The sequence below is a fragment of the Lithobates pipiens genome, unplaced genomic scaffold (assembly GCF_037356315.1).
Source record: "Lithobates pipiens isolate NorthernLeopardFrog02 unplaced genomic scaffold, aLitPip1_a1.2 Scaffold_1, whole genome shotgun sequence".
NCBI lineage: Eukaryota > Metazoa > Chordata > Amphibia > Anura > Ranidae > Lithobates > Lithobates pipiens.
In genome coordinates this window covers 114,843,492-114,863,907 of record NW_027507685.1, presented here as the reverse complement: position 1 = coordinate 114,863,907, position 20,416 = coordinate 114,843,492, and the positions used below count along the sequence as shown (strand labels likewise).

The 20,416-nt window shown below is 54.2% G+C and overlaps 1 protein-coding gene across 1 annotated transcript; it reads left to right on the top strand.

The window, feature by feature from the left end:
- Window positions 1-842: 842 nt before the first annotated feature.
- Window positions 843-18,598, top strand: NONO (non-POU domain containing octamer binding). The gene is made up of 11 exons (XM_077474360.1): window positions 843-998; window positions 5,893-6,025; window positions 6,674-6,867; window positions 8,527-8,828; window positions 9,037-9,132; window positions 12,204-12,400; window positions 12,878-12,962; window positions 13,288-13,390; window positions 13,816-13,855; window positions 17,231-17,343; window positions 17,765-18,598. The coding sequence occupies exons 2-11, from the start codon at window positions 5,899-5,901 to the stop codon at window positions 17,891-17,893; spliced, it is 1,386 nt and encodes a 461-aa protein (XP_077330486.1). The 5' UTR covers window positions 843-998; window positions 5,893-5,898; the 3' UTR covers window positions 17,894-18,598.
- The last annotated feature ends 1,818 nt before the right edge of the window (window positions 18,599-20,416 follow it).

Here is a 20,416-nt window from a genome sequence, read left to right as displayed (position 1 = left end):
GTCGCCTCGTTCCGGACTCCTCCCGATCACTTCTCTGGGGTCGTCTCGGTCCGGACTCCTCCCGATCACTTCTATGGGGACGCCTCGGTCCGGACTCCTCCCGATCACTTCTATGGGGACGCCTCGGTCCGGACTCCTCCTGATCACTTCTATGGGGACTCCTCCCGATCACTTCTCTGGGGTCGCCTCGGTCCGGACTCCTCCCGATCACTTCTATGGGGATGCCTCGGTCCGGACTCCTCCCGATCACTTCTATGGGGACTCCTCCCGATCACTTCTATGGGGATGCCTCAGTCCGGACTCCTCCCGATCACTTCTATGGGGACGCCTCGGTCCAGACTCCTCTCATTCCATTCTATGGGGTCGCCTCAGTCCGGACTCCTCCCGATCACTTTTATATAGGAGCCCAGTTGGGAGTCATGTGACCACATCGGTGGGGGTAATAATTTAAGTAGAGTTGTCCTTTAAATCCCCTGCCCCAGAGGGGGCTTCTGGAGACTTCTGTCTCCGCCTCCTCACGCCTGACTCCACCCCCATCTCCCATGGCCAGAGCACAACGTCGTACGCCCCTACCCTCTCGGCCCGCACACAATGCCTGTCGCCCCTCCCCCTTCCCTTGCAGGCCGCCCCGCCCTTGGCCCCCACGTGCAGCCAATCCTTTGTCACCTTTCCTTTCCTTCTGCGCAGGCGCACTACCCGCCCTTTTCTCTTCCCTCCACTCTCACACGAACTTGTTCCCTCCAACAATAACCCTCACAGAGCCCCGCCCTCCCCCGTCATTGAACATTCCGCGCTGGGATTGGTCCGCGGTAGAGGGTTCTGGGTCGTCATTTGATCGGCAGTCTTTCCCACCAATAGCGGTGAGGGAGGGGCGGGTTTCCGAAGGACGTAGACCAATAGCGGCGGGCGGAAAGGCTTTTGGTATCCTCGCAGTTCGGTTGTCGGCCATTTCCGTCTGGCAGAAGCTTCCATCAACGCGCGGGAGGACAGAGAGAGAGGTGAGAGGCACGAGACAACCGGGGGAAGGGAGAGACCGGAGACGGGAGATGGGGGGAGAACCGGAAGGAGGGGGTGGATGGGAGAGACCAGAGAGGTGAGAGGCCCGGGAGGAGGGGGAAGGGAGAGACCGGATAGGAGAACCGAGAGGCCCGAGACAACAGGGAGGAGGGGGAAGGGAGAGACCGGAGCGGAGAATCGAGAGGGGGAGAGGTGAGAGAACCGGGAGGAGGGGTGTGGGGGAGAGGTGAGAGGCCCGGGAGGAGGGGGAAGGTAGAGACCGGAGAGGTGAGAGGCCTGGGAGGAAGGGGGTGGGGGAGACCGGAGAGGAGAACCGGCAAGAAGGGGGTGGGGGAGACCGGAGAGGAGAACCGGCAGGAAGGGGGTGGGGGAGACCGGAGAGGAGAACCGGGAGGAAGGGGGAGGCCGGGCTGAGGATGGCGGGGGTCACTGACCTGAGAGCACTATTTGCTGTCTCATATTTCTCGTCTGTATCCCCCATACAGACTATCCGTTTGCTGTCCCGTATTTCCTGTCTGGTCTCCTCAGTCCATCCTTCTGAGGAGATAATGGAGGTCATAGGTGGAGTGTATTAGGCCCCCGTTATCTAGGACAGGCAGGGGGTACCCCCCAGTTATCATCTGGGGCAGGCCGGGGGGTTACCCCCCAGTTATCATCTGGGGCAGGCCGGGGGGGCTACCCCCCAGTTATCATCTGGGGCAGGCCGGGGGGGCTACCCCCAGTTATCATCTGGGGCAGGCCGGGGGGGTACCCCCCAGTTATCATCTGGGGCAGGCCGGGGGGGGGGTACCCCCCAGTTATCATCTGGGGCAGGCCGAGGGGGGGTACCCCCCAGTTATCATCTGGGGCAGGCCGGGGGGGGCTACCCCCCAGTTATCATCTGGGGCAGGCCGGGGGGGGGCTACCCCCCCAGTTATCATCTGGGGCAGGCCGAGGGGGGTACCCCCCAGTTATCATCTGGGGCAGGCCGAGGGGGGTACCCCCCAGTTATCATCTGGGGCAGGCCGAGGGGGGTACCCCCCAGTTATCATCTGGGGCAGGCCGAGGGGGGTACCCCCCAGTTATCATCTGGGGCAGGCCGAGGGGGGTACCCCCCAGTTATCATCTGGGGCAGGCCGAGGGGGGTACCCCCCAGTTATCATCTGGGGCAGGCCGAGGGGGGTACCCCCCAGTTATCATCTGGGGCAGGCCGAGGGGGGTACCCCCCAGTTATCATCTGGGGCAGGCCGAGGGGGGTACCCCCCAGTTATCATCTGGGGCAGGCCGAGGGGGGTACCCCCCAGTTATCATCTGGGGCAGGCCGAGGGGGTCCCCCCCAGTTATCATCTTGGGCAGGGCAGGGGTGTCCCCCCCCCCGGTTATCATCTTGGGCAGGGCAGGGGTGTCCCCCCCCCCAGTTATCATCTTGGGCGGGACAGGGGTGTCCCCCCCCCAGTTATCATCTTGGGCAGGGCAGGGGTGTCCCCCCCCCAGTTATCATCTTGGGCAGGGCAGGGGTGTCCCCCCCCAGTTATCATCTTGGGCAGGGCAGGGGTGTCCCCCCCCCCCCCCCCAGTTATCATCTTGGGCAGGGCAGGGGTGTCCCCCCCCCAGTTGTCATCTTGGGCAGGGCAGGGGTGTCCCCCCCCAGTTATCATCTTGGGCAGGGCAGGGGTGTCCCCCCCCCAGTTATCATCTTGGGCAGGGCAGGGGTGTCCCCCCCAGTTATCATCTTGGGCAGGGCAGGGGTGTCCCCCCCCCAGTTGTCATCTTGGGCAGGGCAGGGGTGTCCCCCCCCAGTTATCATCTTGGGCAGGGCAGGGGTGTCCCCCCCCCAGTTATCATCTTGGGCAGGGCAGGGGTGTCCCCCCCAGTTATCATCTTGGGCAGGGCAGGGGTGTCCCCCCCCCAGTTATCATCTTGGGCAGGGCAGGGGTGTCCCCCCCCCAGTTATCATCTTGGGCAGGGCAGGGGTGTCCCCCCCAGTTATCATCTTGGGCATGGCAGGGGTGTCCCCCCCAGTTATCATCTTGGGCATGGCAGGGGTGTCCCCCCCAGTTATCATCTTGGGCATGGCAGGGGTGTCCCCCCCAGTTATCATCTTGGGCATGGCAGGGGTGTCCCCCCCAGTTATCATCTTGGGCATGGCAGGGGTGTCCCCCCCAGTTATCATCTTGGGCAGGGCAGGGGTGTCCCCCCCAGTTATCATCTTGGGCAGGGCAGGGGTGTCCCCCCCCAGTTATCATCTTGGGCAGGGCAGGGGTGTCCCCCCCCAGTTATCATCTGGGGCAGGCTGGGGTGTCCCCCCCCCCAGTTATCATCTGGGGCAGGCTGGGGTGTCCCCCCCCCCCCAGTTATCATCTGGGGCAGGCTGGGGTGTCCCCCCCCCAGTTATCATCTGGGGCAGGCTGGGGTGTCCCCCCCCCCAGTTATCATCTGGGGCAGGCTGGGGTGTCCCCCCCCCCAGTTATCATCTGGGGCGGGCTGGGGTGTCCCCCCCCCAGTTATCATCTGGGGCGGGCTGGGGTGTCCCCCCCCCCAGTTATCATCTGGGGCAGGCTGGGGTGTCCCCCCCCCCCCAGTTATCATCTGGGGCAGGCTGGGGTGTCGTCCCCCCCAGTTATCATCTGGGGCAGGCTGGGGTGTCCCCCCCCCCAGTTATCATCTGGGGCAGGCTGGGGTGTCCCCCCCCCCAGTTATCATCTGGGGCAGGCTGGGGTGTCCCCCCCCCCCCAGTTATCATCTGGGGCAGGCTGGGGTGTCCCCCCCCCCCCCCAGTTATCATCTGGGGCAGGCTGGGGTGTCCCCCCCCCCCAGTTATCATCTGGGGCAGGCTGGGGTGTCCCCCCCCAGTTATCATCTGGGGCAGGCTGGGGTGTCCCCCCCCAGTTATCATCTGGGGCAGGCTGGGGTGTCCCCCCCAGTTATCATCTGGGGTGTCCCCCCCCAGTTATCATCTGGGGCAGGCAGGGCTGTCCCCCCCCAGTTATCATCTGGGGCAGGCAGGGCTGTCCCCCCCAGTTATCATCTGGGGCAGGCAGGGCTGTCCCCCCAGTTATCATCTGGGGCAGGCAGGGCTGTCCCCCCCAGTTATCATCTGGGGCAGGCCGGGGGGTACCCCCCAGTTATCATCTGGGGCAGGCCGGGGGGTACCCCCCAGTTATCATCTGGGGCAGGCCGGGGGGTACCCCCCAGTTATCATCTGGGGCAGGCCGGGGGGTACCCCCCAGTTATCATCTGGGGCAGGCCGGGGGGTACCCCCCAGTTATCATCTTGGGCAGGGGTGTCCCCCCCCCCCGTTATCTTGGGCAGGGCCGGGGTGTCCCCCCCCTTAGGTAGGGCTGGGCTGTCCCCCCCCCCCGTTATCTTGGGCAGGGCCGGGGTGTCCCCCCCTTAGGTAGGGCTGGGCTGTCCCCCCCCCCAGTTATCATCTGGGGTAGGGCAGGGGTGTCTCCCCCCCCCCGTTATCTGGGGCAGGCTGGGGTGTCCCCCCCCAGTTATCATCTGGGGCAGGCTGGGCTGTCCCCCCCAGTTATCATCTGCGGCAGGCTGGGGTGTCCCCCCCCAGTTATCATCTGGGGCAGGCTGGGGTGTCCCCCCCAGTTATCATCTGGGGCAGGCTGGGGTGTCCCCCCCAGTTATCATCTGGGGCAGGCTGGGGTGTCCCCCCCAGTTATCATCTGGGGCAGGCTGGGGTGTCCCCCCCAGTTATCATCTGGGGCAGGCTGGGGTGTCCCCCCCAGTTATCATCTGGGGCAGGCCGGGGTGTCCCCCCCAGTTATCATCTGGGGCAGGCCGGGGTGTCCCCCCCAGTTATCATCTGGGGCAGGGCAGGGGTGTCTCCCCCCCCCCGTTATCTGGGGCAGGCTGGGCTGTCCCCCCCAGTTATCATCTGCGGCAGGCTGGGGTGTCCCCCCCCCAGTTATCATCTGGAGCAGGCTGGAGTGTCCCCCCCAGTTATCATCTGGGGCAGGCTGGGGTGTCCCCCCCAGTTATCTGGGGCAGGCTGGGGTGTCCCCCCCAGTTATCATCTGGGGCAGGCTGGGGTGTCCCCCCCAGTTATCATCTGGGGCAGGCTGGGGTGTCCCCCCAGTTATCATCTGGGGCAGGCCGGGGTGTCCCCCCCCCAGTTATCATCTGGAGCAGGCCGGGGTGTCCCCCCCCAGTTATCATCTGGAGCAGGCCGGGGTGACCCCCCCCCCCCCCCGTTATCATCTGGAGCAGGCCGGGGTGACCCCCCCCCCCCCGTTATCATCTGGAGCAGGCCGGGGTGACCCCCCCGGTTATCATTTGGGACAGGCCGGGGTGTCCCCCCCGTTATCATCTGGGACAGGCTGGGGTCGACGGGCTCCCATCAGTCTGGGGGGCTCATTACTGTCAGACGGGTTCCCATCACAGTCTGGGGGGGGCTTCATTACTGTCAGAAGGGTTCCCATCACAGTCTGGGGGGGGCTTCATTACTGTCGGGAGACTGGCTCTCATCAATCTGGGGATCTCATTTCCATCAGGAGACAGGCTCCCATCAGTCTAAGTGGGGGGCTCATTACTGTCAGGAGAGCTGTACCCCAGCTGGGGGGGGGGGTCAAATCACCATCTGGGGGACCCTTGTCACTGTATAAGGCATTCTGGAGATCCCCCTCATCACCATCTAGGCAGAGTCCTCCTTGTCACCAGCCAGGGCAGTGTGGAGGGTCCCCCTGCAGCCATCTGCGACAGTAGGCGGGGGAGGGGGACGGGTGCTCATCGCAGGATGGGGCCTCATTACAGCGGGGTGGGGGCTATCGTTGGACTTCCCAGAAAGGGCGGGACCTCTCAATCTGTGGATCTCCAGAACCAGCTGTAGTCTATGTGCGACAACCCCCCCGCAGAGATGACTTACCTTTCATTTCTTTTCAGCTGAAGATGCAGGGGAACCGTGGATTTCGGTCAGAACAGCAGAATCATGCCCACCGCAAACAGCAACAACACCAGCAACATCATCAGCCGGAGCATGAGTCCCCGTCGCCTACCAACGGGCAGCAGAACGCAAGTAAGTGTCCATCACCTCTAAAGGAGAACTCCGCATTTATTTTTAAAGCGTCGCCTGTGGAGATTTTTTCTCTGCGTAACATCCTTCACCTGTTGCAAAAAATCGGTGTATCTTCCCCCACCCAAAAAAAAATTAGCATTTGTAAAACCGTTGCACAAATACCATGTGAGGTAAAACGATCACTATTGTATTCCTTGGGGTCTCTGCTAAATAAAAGATGTTTGAGGGCTTTAAGTAATTTTCTAGCAAAAAAATACTGATTTATATCTGTAAACAAAGTGCCATAAAAGGCCTGAGGGGGTCAAGTGATTTAAGAACTCCCCCCCCCCCCCCCTCTTGCGGTGGGCCTTCCATTCCAGAGTACGTGGTTAATGTCCCAGAGCCTCAGGAGGAGGAGATAGCTAGAGCCCCAGCTGGTGCAAGGATGAGTGATGGAGCCTCTTGTGACTCCCCCATTGACAGGACATGTGACCCTTCCAACGTGGAGCCCCATCACAAGGGTGGATTTGTTTTTCATGTTCCTGGAGTTGGTCGTTGCTCGGGAAATTGGGGGAGGTGGCCTCACATCTTCTGAAATAAAATGGTGAGAATCTGAGTTTTCTGTATGTAGGAGGAGATAAAAATGTGTTAACTTCCTCATCTCCCCAGGTGAAGGGGTTGTCATCGATCTGAAGAGCTTCAAGAAGCCGGGGGAGAAGACCTACACCCAGCGCAGCCGCCTCTTCGTGGGCAACTTGCCTCCCGATGTCACAGATGAGGAGCTGAGGAAACTATTTGAGAAATACGGCAAAGCCGGGGAGATCTTCATCCACAAGGACAAAGGATTTGGCTTCATCAGACTGGTGAGTGGAGCTGTGATTTGTGGATGTGCAGAGTTGCTTGTGTACATTGTAGCACCTAGAGCCCTCATGACATTGTACACATCCAGTGCCTAGAACCCTCACCATGACATTGTACGCAACTAGCGTCTAGGGCAGTGATGGCGAACCTTGGAACCCCAGATGTTTTGGAACTACATTTCCCGTGATGCTCATGCACTCTGGAGTGTAGATGAGTATCATGGGAACTGTAGTTCCAAAACATCTGGAGTGCCAAGGTTTGCCATCACTGGTCTAGGGGCCTCAACGTAACTAGGGCTGCAACTAACGATTATTTTCATAATCGATTAGTTGGCCGATTATTTTGATTGGTTAATAGCCTTTTAAAAAAAAAAGTAGGTCAAATTGACCATTTTCAACCACAGTGATGGGAAAATTTAGAAATGGAAAACTTCTCAACTTTCAGACAGTGTATGTGGTTTTCGTTCAGAAATGACATTCATTTTAAAAACAGGATGTTAAAAACAAGTGAAAATTTCAAACAAAATTCTTTCATTCAGCGAATGTGCAAAGATTTTACGTCGGAATATTCTCATCTAAAAATTGATCCATATGGCCAGCATAAGGCCCGGTACACACTTATGCAGTTTGCTTTTAATCTGTTTCTGCAGTGCTTTTTGCCGTACGTTTTTGATTTTTGCACACATGATTTTATGGCAATTTGCATTTTTGCTTTTTTTTTTTTTTTTGGCCAGATTAAAAAAGCACATTGCTGCAAAAACACATTACATGCTTTTCTGCAGCTTCTCCATTGACGTATATTGATCCAATAAAGCACCATTTTGTGTTAAAAGTCCCTGACCCTTTCAGTTGTGAACGTGTCCCCTAGGAAACCATGTAAATGAACTGTAGCGCATTTCTGCAAAAAGCACCAATAAACATAGATGTGAACCAGGTCTAAGACGTTTAGTAACCTAATGTGGTTAACTAAAATAATCACTACTGTAAGGGGTTCAATTTTTTATTGTAGAACTGTGAAAGTAATATTTACAGTAGCGATTATTTGCCTTTTTGTACTATAAAGGGCTCATTTTAGTTTTTAACCACATTATGTTACTGGCCGATTAATCGATTATGAAAATAGTAATCGATTAATTTCATAATCGATTAGCTGTTGATTAATCGATTAGTTTCAGCCCTAAACGTAATATTGTACGCAACTAGCATCTAGGGGCCGCAACGTGACATACGCAACCAGAACCTAGAGCCCTCACCGTGACGTATGCAACCAGCATCTACGGGCCTCACCATGATATTGTACGCAACCAGCATCTAGGGGCTTCACCATAACATTGTACACAACCAGCATCTAGGGGCCTCACCATAACGTACGCAACCAGCGTCTACAACCCTCACAATGACAATGTATCCAGCTATAGTCTAAGGGCCTCCCCACGACATTGTACGCAACCATCATCTAGGGGCCTCACCATGACAATTGTATGCGACCAGCACCTAGAACCCTCACTACGACCATGTATGCGACCACTGTCTAGGGGCCTCACCATGACCATGTATCCAACCATCTAGGGTCCTCATGACTTACACAACCAATGTCATGGGGAGGGTTCTAGGTATTGGCGGTGTACACCGATTTTATGACCTTTGATTCCTCTCCCACAGGAAACACGCACTCTTGCAGAGATTGCGAAGGCAGAGCTGGACAATCTTCCATTGCGAGGGAAGCAGTTGCGCGTTCGGTTTGCCTGCCACAGCGCGGCGCTCTCTGTGCGGAACCTTCCTCAGTTTGTCTCCAATGAGCTGTTAGAAGAGGCTTTCTGCATTTTCGGTCAGGTGGAGAGAGCCATAGTAATTGTGGACGATCGCGGAAGACCTACTGGCAAAGGAATTGTGGAATTCGCATCGAAGCCGTCGGCCCGGAAAGCACTGGATCGTTGTGCTGACGGCTCTTATCTTCTCACCGCGTGAGTACAACAAACTGCAATTTACCCCCCCAGCTCCCGGTGTCCCCTCCATGTATTTACTCCAGCCCTCCCCAACAACCCCTCCATGTATTTACTCCAGCCCTCCCTAACAACCCCTCCATGTATTTCCACAGCTGTTCCTCTGTAGCACCTACCCTTTGTAAGCTCCATTGTACTACAGAACTGACTGTGCATCTATCTTGTCCAGGTTTCCACGTCCGATTACCGTAGAACCGATGGATCAGTTGGATGATGAGGAAGGATTACCGGAGAAACTTGTCGCTAAAAACCAATCCTACCACAAGTACGTATCGTTGCACTGCCCCGCCCCCCCAGGTTCATGCCCCATCCTAGACTTCTCTACTGTTTCCATTTTTTTCTGGGAGCATAGCTACCTTTTTATGCTTCTGAAGCTGGACCTTGTCCCAGTTCTTTAGGGGAGTCACATGCAGCTGCTGCATCGGCCCCCCTCCTAACTAATCACAGAGCACTTTGTATTAAGTGAACACAAATGTGAATGGACGGGGGAGCTGCTGTATGAGAACAGTCTTGTCTGTTTTGGGAGTGTAGCGATAGCTGTACCCCCGGAGCTCCACAAAACTGTCTGATATAAATCTGAGAAGAAATCTACAGTAAGTCAGAGGCGATGGGGATATCACTGGAGGATTCCATTCAAAAAAATCTAGAGGACAACTTCAAGTTTAAATGGACAGCTACAGCGTTGAACTATCTAGGGATACAGATTCCATCTAATCTAATAGATGCATATGCATTGAATTTCCCACCCTTAAGGGAAATCAGTATAAAGTTGAATGAGTGGAATAAATCTTCACACAATATAGTCCCTAAGTTTCTTTATCTGTTTCAGGCGCTACCAAATCCGGATTCCACTGGCCTTCTTTAGTAAAATTCTGTTCATTTTTACAAAGTTTATATGGGCAAGTAAGCGCCCTAGGATTAATAGGAAGTTACTAACTATGCCTAAAGAGGTGGGTGGAATCGCAGCACTTATACAAATACCAGGCTACCCAGCTTGGTAGAATTGTGGATTGGTGCCGTCAGACAGTAAAAGATGGGTTGCTATGAAACAAGTAAGCCCCATTCCTTTAGATAGAGCCATGTGGTGCGGCACGGCTGTACCTCCCATATTAAGAGCTCACCCTTTAATAGGACCCACGCTCCAGATGGGAGCTAAAGCCGTGTGGATTCCCAGAATCTCAACAGTAAAATCTCCTTTATTTCCCATTCTAGGGAATCCACAATTCCTGCCTGGCTTGGAACCAGGAATATTTAGAAATTTAAGAGAGAAGGGATGTTTTCAGGCATTACATTTTTTGAGATCTAAAAAATGGCCATCAATAGAAATGTTAATGCAATCAGGACAATATGAACTACCCCTTTGGCAGGCGTTACAGGTTAAACATTTCTTGGACACTTTAGGACCGACTAAGGATTTTGATCGGCCACTTACTAAGTTTGAAAAGTACTACGAGAAGGAGTCCCTCTCCCATATTATCTCCAAAATATATGCATTAATTTCTCCTTTGGAGGATAATGACATAGTGAGTTTGGATAAATGGGAAAGAGATCTCGGACAAACCTTTACCCCGACCCAACGTCAGAAAATAATACATCTGACTTTGAAATCATCTAGATGTGTTAAGATACAGGAACTAAATTATAAAGTATTAATGCGTTGGTATTATACTCCATCACGAATGCATACCTTTTTACCAGAAACATCAGCTAGATGTTGGAGGTGCGGTAAGGAGAGAGGCACTATTGTCCATATTTTTTGGCATTGCCCAGTGATTAGACAGTTTTGGGAAGAGGTTCGGCTAATCTCTCAATTGTTTACTGAATATCATCTTGAGGAAGATCCGGCCTTTTTCCTATTACAATGTACACATATCCCATTAGAGAGATATAAGAATTCAATGTTATGCCATCTAGTGAATGCAGCTAAAAGCTGCATAACCATTTGTTGGAAGGAAACAGGGGCACCGCGAATTTCGCAATGGTTAAACAAAGTAAGGAAAATTGGGATCATGGAGAATTTGATCCCCATGCCTCCTGAGGAAAGGGAAGCTATAGCGCAAATCTGGGCCCCATGGGAAATTTTTTTACAGTCCGAGGAGGGGAAGAGGTTGATTGGAGAAGAAATGGAGGATTAGATGAACTGGTTGAGTGATGTAATCCACACCCTCTGTTGCGTGGGACCGTCTTTCCTCCCCCCCCCCCCCCCCCCCCATTTTTTTTTTTTTTTTTTTGAGTAGGAGGACCACCGCTATGGGGAATGGATATCGTATTGATATTGTTTTGTTTATAAAAATGGCAGGAATATAATATGTTGTACTTTATTGATGATGTTTAATGGAATATTTGGTTACTAGAAAGTATTTCTTATATGTAATTAACAACTTATGTTTTATATTCTTGCAAAGAAATAAAGAATTAAAAAAAAAATCTGAGAAGTTCACCAGGCAGCTTGCACCTCATTGGATTTTAACTCATACTTTTGCTGCAGATTGTACAGAGTGTCTGAATTCCTGGCGTTCACCTTTAACCTCGGAGTGTGGTCTGACGTGCGACCATGATGGAGCCGTCTATAGACCGCTAGCCCAACTTCACCCCTTTTAAAGAAGATGTGTGGGAAATATGAGAATTGCATTGTGGGCTATTGGGGAAGGGGCACAGCGAGATGAGGGCCAGTTTTGCATGTGGTCTCGTTTGCTTGGAAATGCTTTAAAATGCCTTTTAGTGCAGGGTTTCTCAAGGCACCCCCAACAGATCATGTTTTCAGGCTTTCTGTTATTGTGCACATGTGATTTGATCAGTTTCACTGCCTTAGTAATTATCACAGCCGTTTATGATCTGCATTAATCGTTCACATGGGCGTACAGCTGTGCCATGGCTTGCATGGGGTGCACAACTGTGCATGCAGGCACTCCCATCGATGCCCATTGGGACGCGGTGGCTGATTGGACACGGCTCTCACTTTGACATCCATGCAGGTGTATGGCCCTTAAATGCAGACAGTGCATTTTGGGGCCCCTGCACCCACACAGATGTCAGTTTGGGAGGAGCATCTGTGTCGGCACAGCCGCCGCCTCCCTGGGCATGAATGTGACGGCTTTCCCAGAGAACCCCCCCATCCCCGTGTGGATAAATGCGGTCCTGCACGGGCATATGCTGTTATACGCCCGGTGTGAATAAGGGCCTAATTGTTCATTGATGGACACCATTTAATGATCAGCAATCTAGGGTTATACTCCCCCCCCCCCCCCCCCCCCCCCGGGGGAAGCGGAGTAACCCTTAGTTGCCCATTGATGGACTTTGAGATAAATTTGTGTTTTGTTGCTCTTCCCTTTCCAGGGAGCGGGAGCAGATGCCTCGTTTCGCTCAGCCAGGCAGCTTTGAGTATGAGTACGCAATGCGTTGGAAGGCCCTGATAGAGATGGAGAAGCAGCAGCAGGACCAAGTGGACCGAAACATCAAGGATGCCCAAGAGAAGATGGAGGTGGAGATGGAGGCTGCAAGACACGAGCACCAGGTCATGCTCATGCGGCAAGGTGAGGCCTTGGTTTCATGGAAAGCCTGCTTTACGGGCAGCCCATCCCCCATGGATACCGTGAAATGTAAAAAAAAATGCCTTTCCAAAAAAAAAAAAAGAATCCAAGAGCATTACTCTGGGATTTCCATTGCCCAGCTTTCCCTTCAACTTCCACTCCAGGGTTATTGTATTGTAAGACCTGTATTAGTATAACTGTGTTTGGGGGGGTGAGTACATAAAAATATAACATGATTTTGACGTTTTCTGTCCTTAAAATGTTTTAAACAAATTTTCATATTAATCTAACCTTGCAAAAGTGGCATTATTGACTGCACAAAACAAGCCCATCCTCTGTATGATCAGGGATGGTGAGGGACAGCCGGCATGTGCTCCTGTGGGGGTGAGGGGCAGCTGGCATGTGCTCCTGTGGGATGTGAGCTGACTATTTTTTGACCAGATGAGATTGCATTAATTGAACAATTTGTTATATTTGTAGATTTAATGAGACGGCAAGAAGAACTGCGTAGACTGGAGGAGCTACACAACCAAGATGTGCAGAAACGCAAGCAGCTGGAGCTCAGGTATGACTGCTGATAGAGGTCTGAATTGATGGTGGGGTGAGCCACCTCCCTGCGCCCCCCCCCCGGTAGTGGTGCCGTCCTTGCGTTGAGGCCCCCGAGGGTGGTGCAATCGTTGCGGTGAGCCCCTCTGGGGTTGGTGTAGGCCCCCCAGCATGGCGGAGAAGAAATACATTCCCACATTGGGATTCCTTTTTACATGTAACAAGGGCGATCCTTTCCCTTTTTATTTTGGGCCGCAGATGTGTCCCCACCTGCCTTTCTCGGGCGTCTCTCTTCGGGTACCGCGCACCCCTGCCCCCCTAATGATTCACTTTTCCTTTTACAGGCATGAGGAGGAGCGCAGGAGGCGTGAGGAGGAGACCCGTCGGCAGCAGGAGGAGATGCTGAGACGCCAGCAGGAAGGGTTCAAGAGCAGCTATCCCGATTCTGTAAGAAATCACAATCTGTGTGTAGGCGTGCTCAGTGTATTGGAGGGGGTCTCCAAATTTATTACTGGTGAAAATCCCATTTGGTGTCTGGAGGTATATAGAGAAAATCTCACTGTTATCCAGACAAGATTTGGAGCCCCCCCCCCCCCCCCCCCCCGAAGGGACCGTTGTGATGTGGACTGTTTAGGTAGGAGTATAGATGGGGGGGGGGGGGGGGGGGTTGTATAATGGATGACATGGGATCTGCAGACTAGGCCGCAGTTGTGATGTTGGAGGAGGAAAGAGATGGATTGGCCAGTTATTATATGGGGGTGATTTGTAGTTTCCTCCTCCTGGAGATGAGCTTTACTTGTGGCACTACATAAGAGCATGCAGGACAGAATGCAGTGACGTGTAAAACTAACTTTTTTTTTTTTTTTTTTAAGAGAGATGCTGACATGAGGATGGCGCAGATGGCAATGCCAGGTAAACTTATTGGCAGGACAGCTGACAATATTCCGAATTATTCATTGATCACCTTGTGTGGGGAGGGGCGAGCATAGATGTAGCTGGTTAGGAGAGAAGCAGAGGGGCGAGCATAGACGGAGCTGGTTGGGGGAGAAGCAGAGGGGAGAGCATACATGGAGCTAAGTGGGGGAGGAGACGGAGGGGCGAGCATTCATGGACCTGGTTGGGGGAGAAGCGGGGGGGGGGCATGGTGCTGGGTGGGGGAGATGCAGAGGGGCGAGCATTCATGGAGCTAGGTGGGGGAGACGCTGAGGGGCGAGCATAGACGTAGCTGGGTGGTGGGGAGATGCAGAGGGGCGAGCATTCATAGAGCTAGGTGGGGGAGACGCAGAGGGGCAAGCATACATGGAGCTGGGTGGGGGAGACGCAGAGGGGCAAGCATACATGGAGCTGGGTGGGGGGGGGGGCAGAGGGGCAAAGCATACATGGATCTGGGTGGGGGGAGACGCAGAGGGGCGAACATAGACGGAGCTGGGTGGGGGGAGACGCAGAGGGGCGAACATAGACGGAGCTGGGTGGGGGGAGACGCAGAGGGGCGAACATAGACGGAGCTGGGTGGGGGGGGGGGGGGCGCAGAGGGGCGAGCATTCATAGAGCTAGGTGGGGGAGATGCAGAGGGGCAAGCATACATGGAGCTGGGTGGGGGAGACGCAGAGGGGCAAAGCATACATGGATCTGGGTGGGGGGAGACGCAGAGGGGCGAACGTAGACGGAGCTGGGTGGGGGGAGACGCAGAGGGGCGAACATAGACGGAGCTGGGTGGGGGGAGACGCAGAGGGGCGAACATAGACGGAGCTGGGTGGGGGGGAGGCGCAGAGGGGCGAGCATTCATAGAGCTAGGTGGGGGAGATGCAGAGGGGCAAGCATACAAGGAGCTGTGTGGGGGACGCAGAGGGGCGCGAGCATAGGCGGAGCTGTGTGGGGCAGAGGGGCGCGAGCATAGGCGGAGCTGTGTGGGGCAGAGGGGCGAGCATAGGCGGAGCTGTGTGGGGCAGAGGGGCGAGCATAGGCGGAGCTGTGTGGGGCAGAGGGGCGAGCATAGGCGGAGCTGGGTGGGGGAGACGCAGAGGGGCGAGCATAGACGGAGCTGGGTGGGGGAGACGCAGAGGGGCGAGCATAGACGGAGCTGGGTGGGGGAGACGCAGAGGGGCGAGCATAGACGGAGCTGGGTGGGGGAGACGCAGAGGGGCAAGCATAGACGGAGCTGTGTGGGGCAGACGCAGAGGGGCGAGCATAGACTGAGCTGGGTGGGGGAGACGCAGAGGGGCGAGCATAGACTGAGCTGGGTGGGGGAGACGCAGAGGGGCGAGCATAGACGGAGCTGGGTGGGGCAGACGCAGAGGGGCGAGCATAGACTGAGCTGTGTGGGGCAGACGCAGAGGGGCGAGCATAGACTGAGCTGGGTGGGGGAGACGCAGAGGGGCGAGCATAGACGGAGCTGGGTGGGGGGAGACGCAGAGGGGCGAGCATAGACGGAGCTGGGTGCCAGGAGACGCAGAGGGGCAAAGCATACATGGAGCTGGGTGGGGGGAGACGCAGAGGGGCGAGCATAGACGGAGCTGGGTGCCAGGAGACGCAGAGGGGCAAAGCATACATGGAGCTGGGTGGGGGGAGACGCAGAGGGGCGAACATAGACGGAGCTGGGTGGGGGGAGACGCAGAGGGGCCAACTTAGACGGAGCTGGGTGGGGGGGAGATACAGAGGGGCGAGCATAGACGGGGCTGGGTGGGGGGGAGGCGCAGAGGGGCGAGCATTCATAGAGCTAGGTGGGGGAGATGCAGAGGGGCAAGCATACAAGGAGCTGGGTGGGGGAGACGCAGAGGGGCGAGCATAGATGGAGCTGGGTGGGGGAGACGCAGAGGGGCAAGCATAGACGGAGCTGTGTGGGGCAGACGCAGAGGGGCGAGCATAGACTGAGCTGGGTGGGGGAGACGCAGAGGGGCGAGCATAGACGGAGCTGGGTGGGGGGAGACGCAGAGGGGCGAGCATAGACGGAGCTGGGTGGCAGGAGACGCAGAGGGGCAAAGCATACATGGAGCTGGGTGGGGGGAGACGCAGAGGGGCGAACATAGACGGAGCTGGGTGGGGGGAGACGCAGAGGGGCCAACATAGACGGAGCTGGGTGGGGGGGAGATACAGAGGGGCGAGCATAGACGGGGCTGGGTGGGGGGGAGGCGCAGAGGGGCGAGCATTCATAGAGCTAGGTGGGGGAGATGCAGAGGGGCAAGCATACAAGGAGCTGGGTGGGGGAGACGCAGAGGGGCGAGCATAGGCGGAGCTGTGTGGGGCAGAGGGGCGAGCATAGACGGAGCTGGGTGGGGGAGACGCAGAGGGGCGAGCATAGACGGAGCTGGGTGGGGGAGACGCAGAGGGGCGAGCATAGACGGAGCTGGGTGGGGGAGACGCAGAGGGGCGAGCATAGACAGAGCTGGGTGGGGGAGACGCAGAGGGGCAAGCATAGACGGAGCTGTGTGGGGCAGACGCAGAGGGGCGAGCATAGACGGAGCTGGGTGGGGGAGAGGCAGAGGGGCGAGCATAGACGGAGCTGGGTGGGGGAGACAGAGGGGCGAGCATTCATGGAGCTGGGTGGGGGAGACGCAGAGGGGCGAGCATAGGCGGAGCTGTGTGGGGCAGAGGGGCGAGCATAGACGAATGTAGGTGGGGGAGACGCAGAGGGGCGAGCATAGACGGAGCTGGGTGGGGGAGACGCAGAGGGGAGAGCATAAACGGATGTAGGTGGGGGAGACGCAGAGGGGCGAGCATGCATGGAGCTGGGTGGGGAGAGACGCGGAGGGGCGGGCATTGGCCAGCGTTCTGTAGTCCTGGGGGGGGGGGGGGGGGTAGCACAAGCCTCACATTACTGCTTGGGATTGGAGTGCAGCAGAGGCCGCGTTGTCACCTCAGTACAGCAAGTTGGGATCGAGTAATTTTGCTGTTCAGTGTGGGGAGATGAGCGTGTATTGCAGAGATGTAAACACTTAATAAAGGTATTCCCACTCCAGGTGGTCATTCCTAATCCGTGTACCTACCTGGGATCCGTACCTCCCCTCGCTATCTATACACTTTTTATATTACAAGCTTTATTGCACGTAGTGTAAGCTCACAAAGCCAGAATGAGGCACATGGCTCACCACCAGACCCCTCTCCTCCTCGCCTGTCCTTCCTCAATAGGGGCAGAGTCATGATGGTGGTGTGCTGCAGTCTGGTTTTGTAAGCTTCCATTACTTGCAATAAAGCTTGTTGACTATAAAGTGTAAATGCCTCCTGATTGTATTATGTGATGATTATTTTGCTTGGATGTTTTATAATAGTAGCCGTGTGCTTTGTGTGCAGGTGCAATGGGAATGAGTAATCGCACCTCTCTGGGGAACAGCAGTGTGCCTGCCGGAAGCGCTACGCCTACCGGGCCCAGCGCCATGATGCCCGATGCGGCTGCTATGGGCATGGTGAGTTAATTTTAATTCTGAAGGCTTATTTTATTTTTTAATCTGCTCTGTGTTTCCCTTTACCACCTCTTGTGGAAGTTCACCCCCTTTCCCGGTGCCGTCACCTTCACCCTTCTCTGGGTGCTGAGGAAGATGCAACCGCGCATACACAATTCTGAGGGGGGGGGGGGGGGGCTGTGTGCTTCCATAGACACACTTGGCTAAATTAAGCCACGCCCCCTCACTGAAGTTTGACTGACAGCAGCAGGAGCACCTATGACTGCCCTCAGTGGAAGCAAGAAGTGAGGCGGGTGATGATGTTTGGGGGGGGGGGGGGGGGGGGGTTAAAAAACCTTTTGACTTTAGAGACACTTAAAAAAAAATTTTTTTTTTTTTATTCTCCAGCAGAGATTTGACTTTTTTTTTTTTTTATTCTCTACAGACTCCACCTGCAGCGGATCGCTTTGGCCAGGCCGCCAACCTGGAATCCCTCGCCGCTGCGACCAACCAACAAGCCTTCCAGCGTGGCACCGCAGCGGCCGATTACGCTGCCAAGCGCCGTCGATATTGATTTTTTTTTAAAATTTTTTTTTATATCCCTGTGATCTTCAGCTGTATGAGTTGCTAGTGTGACTGGATTTGTGTTGGTAGCGTTCATCTTGTAAAGGCCGTCTCTGGCGCATTTAAAGAGACTTGTCTGAATTTTTATTTTTTTTGTCACATTTTGGGGGGGTGGGGAAGAGGGGGCAGGGCACCTGCTGAAGAACACAATCTTTTTTTCAATGTGAACTTTTCCAAGATGATTGCTGATCTCCTCTGTGTTCAGCGGGAAAGGCTCAGCAGTTTTTCTTTTTTTTTCTTTTGGTGGCAATGTGACAATGCCATTGTGCCTCCCATTCCATTCTCCTCCACGCGGTTCCTCATCGATCGGCAATCCCCCAGCTGTCCTGAGCTCCATTGGAGAGGCTCCCTTATTTTTAATATGTATATGGTTTCTCCTGTAATGGACCACACTTCATGTAGTCTTATGTCATTTTTTTTTTTTTTTCCATTTGTGCTCTTCTTGCCTGTTTTGGGATCATTTTATTCGTTGTCATGTCAGTCCTGCGGCTTCGGTTACATCTCCCGGTTTCCTTCCTCATCCTTTCCGTACAGCAGGGTCTTCCTGCCTACCAAGAGCGAGGATGAGAGGGAGGGGGGAGGGGATTAGATTGGTCCCTCAGCAATGTGACGCAGTTCATTAATAAATGGGATTTTAAACCTTTGTTTTCCAGAAGTCTGTCTGTTATTTTGTATTGAAGTGTCGTAAAATCAATGTGTGCATGGGGTTGGGGGGGGGAGATATTCATGTAAGACAAGGGTAGGCAACCCCGGCCCTCCAGCTGTTTTGAAACTACAAGTCCCATGAGACATTGCAAGACCCTGACCATCACAGGCATGACTCTTAGATTAAATCATTGGGGGGGGGGGGGGGGGTGGAGAGAGAATATTCATGTAGCACAAGGGTAGGCAACCCCGGCCCTCCAGCTATTTTGAAACAGATGTTGCAACACCCTGACCATCACAGGACTGACTCCTAGAGGCAGAGGCATGATGGGATTTGTAGTTTCACCCCAGCTGGAGGGGTCGAGGTTGGCAACCCCTGATGTAGCGGCTTCCAAAAAATCCCTAGTCCCCATTCCCCCCAAGCTTGACCTTTTAGAAATTGGATGGTTAACCACTTCAGCCCCGAGAGGATTTTCACACACCCCCCCCCTAATGACCCACTAACAGGCCAGATTTTATGTATTACCTTGGAGAGATGCAGACTAGAATATGGCAATCACTGAGCAGAAAATGATCTTGCCTGTGATGTTTATCTAGCAAACCTAGCCTGTTAGTGTCTTTTGAAGATGGGAGTTTGAGAACACACTGGTGTAGAGCATCGCTTGACCGCACAACTGTCAGGTAAAGTGATGCAAAATGGCACTGCCTCACTTTAGCTGACAGTTACGCGGTCGTGCGATGCTCTACACCAGTGGTTCTCAAACTCCTATATCTTCAGTACCCACTAACAGGCCAGGTTTGCAAAATAACTGAAATACATCACAGGTGAGATCATTTGCTGCTCAGTGATTGCTGTTTTCCAGTCTGCATCTCCCCCAAGGTAATACTTAAAATCTGGCCTGTTAGTGGGTCCCGAGGACAGGCATTGAGAACCACTGTTATACACAAAATTGATAATCCCCAACCCCCACCCCCCAGCTTTCTTTTGATGGTATTTGGTCACCTCTGTTTGTTTTGTTGCTATAATAAATCCCCCAAAAAGTCTAAATCGCTTTATAAGGCTATACCGTGTTAGTGTATAACACACACCCTTTTCCCTTTAAAATCATGGGAAAATTGTGGGTGCATGTTATACGCCAATCCCCCACCCATTGTGAGCCGAGAAAGGCCAAAAGCTACCGAGATACACAAGACATTTGCTCTGTATCTCCGTGGCTGCAATGCAAATGACACTGACAAGGCTGCATTGATGGGCATTTAAATGTAAGTTTATTTTTCCCCTTAAACTTCCCTCCTAAACTTGGCATGCGTGTTATACGCCGCTAAATACGGTATATTATACATATTTGATAAAGAAATCGCAATAAGTGTATATTGATTGGTTTGCATAAGTTATAGCGTCTACAAAATCGGGGCTATATTTATGGCATTTTTTTTTTTTTTTTTTTTACAAGTAATGGTGTTTTTCTCATTAAGATAAGTGGTCTCCGCGGCGGCTTTGCTGCGAGATCACTTTTATCAGCGGCAGGAGAGGCGCACAGTCCCCTCCTGTGTGCTCCGGTTGTCTCCGCCGATTAGAGACAATCGCGTCCTCTCCCATGGCTGCCGACTGAGTGGAAGATGGGGGGGCCCCCCTGCTCGCCTCCATAGCATGGGAGGGCAGAAGCGACGTTTTGCCCATAGCGCTTATTTATTTATTGCATTTGAATGTAAACACTGAGAAGATAAGACCCCCCCCCCCCCCAAAATCTCACATTTAAAGAGGTCCTGTCATGCTTTTTTTTATTTTTTATTCCCCCCTCCTATTACAAAAGATGTTTTACATTCC

What these genes read in the sequence shown, in the direction of transcription:
- NONO (XM_077474360.1), top strand. Translation starts at nt 5,899, where the DNA reads ATGCAGGGGAACCGTGGATTTCGGTCAGAACAGCAGAATCATGCCCAC. An exon ending in CGCAAGCAGCTGGAGCTCAG is followed by an intron (nt 12,963 to 13,287) that starts GTATGACTGCTG and finishes TTCCTTTTACAG; the next exon opens with GCATGAGGAGGAGCGCAGGA. An exon ending in GGCGCAGATGGCAATGCCAG is followed by an intron (nt 13,856 to 17,230) that starts GTAAACTTATTG and finishes CTTTGTGTGCAG; the next exon opens with GTGCAATGGGAATGAGTAAT.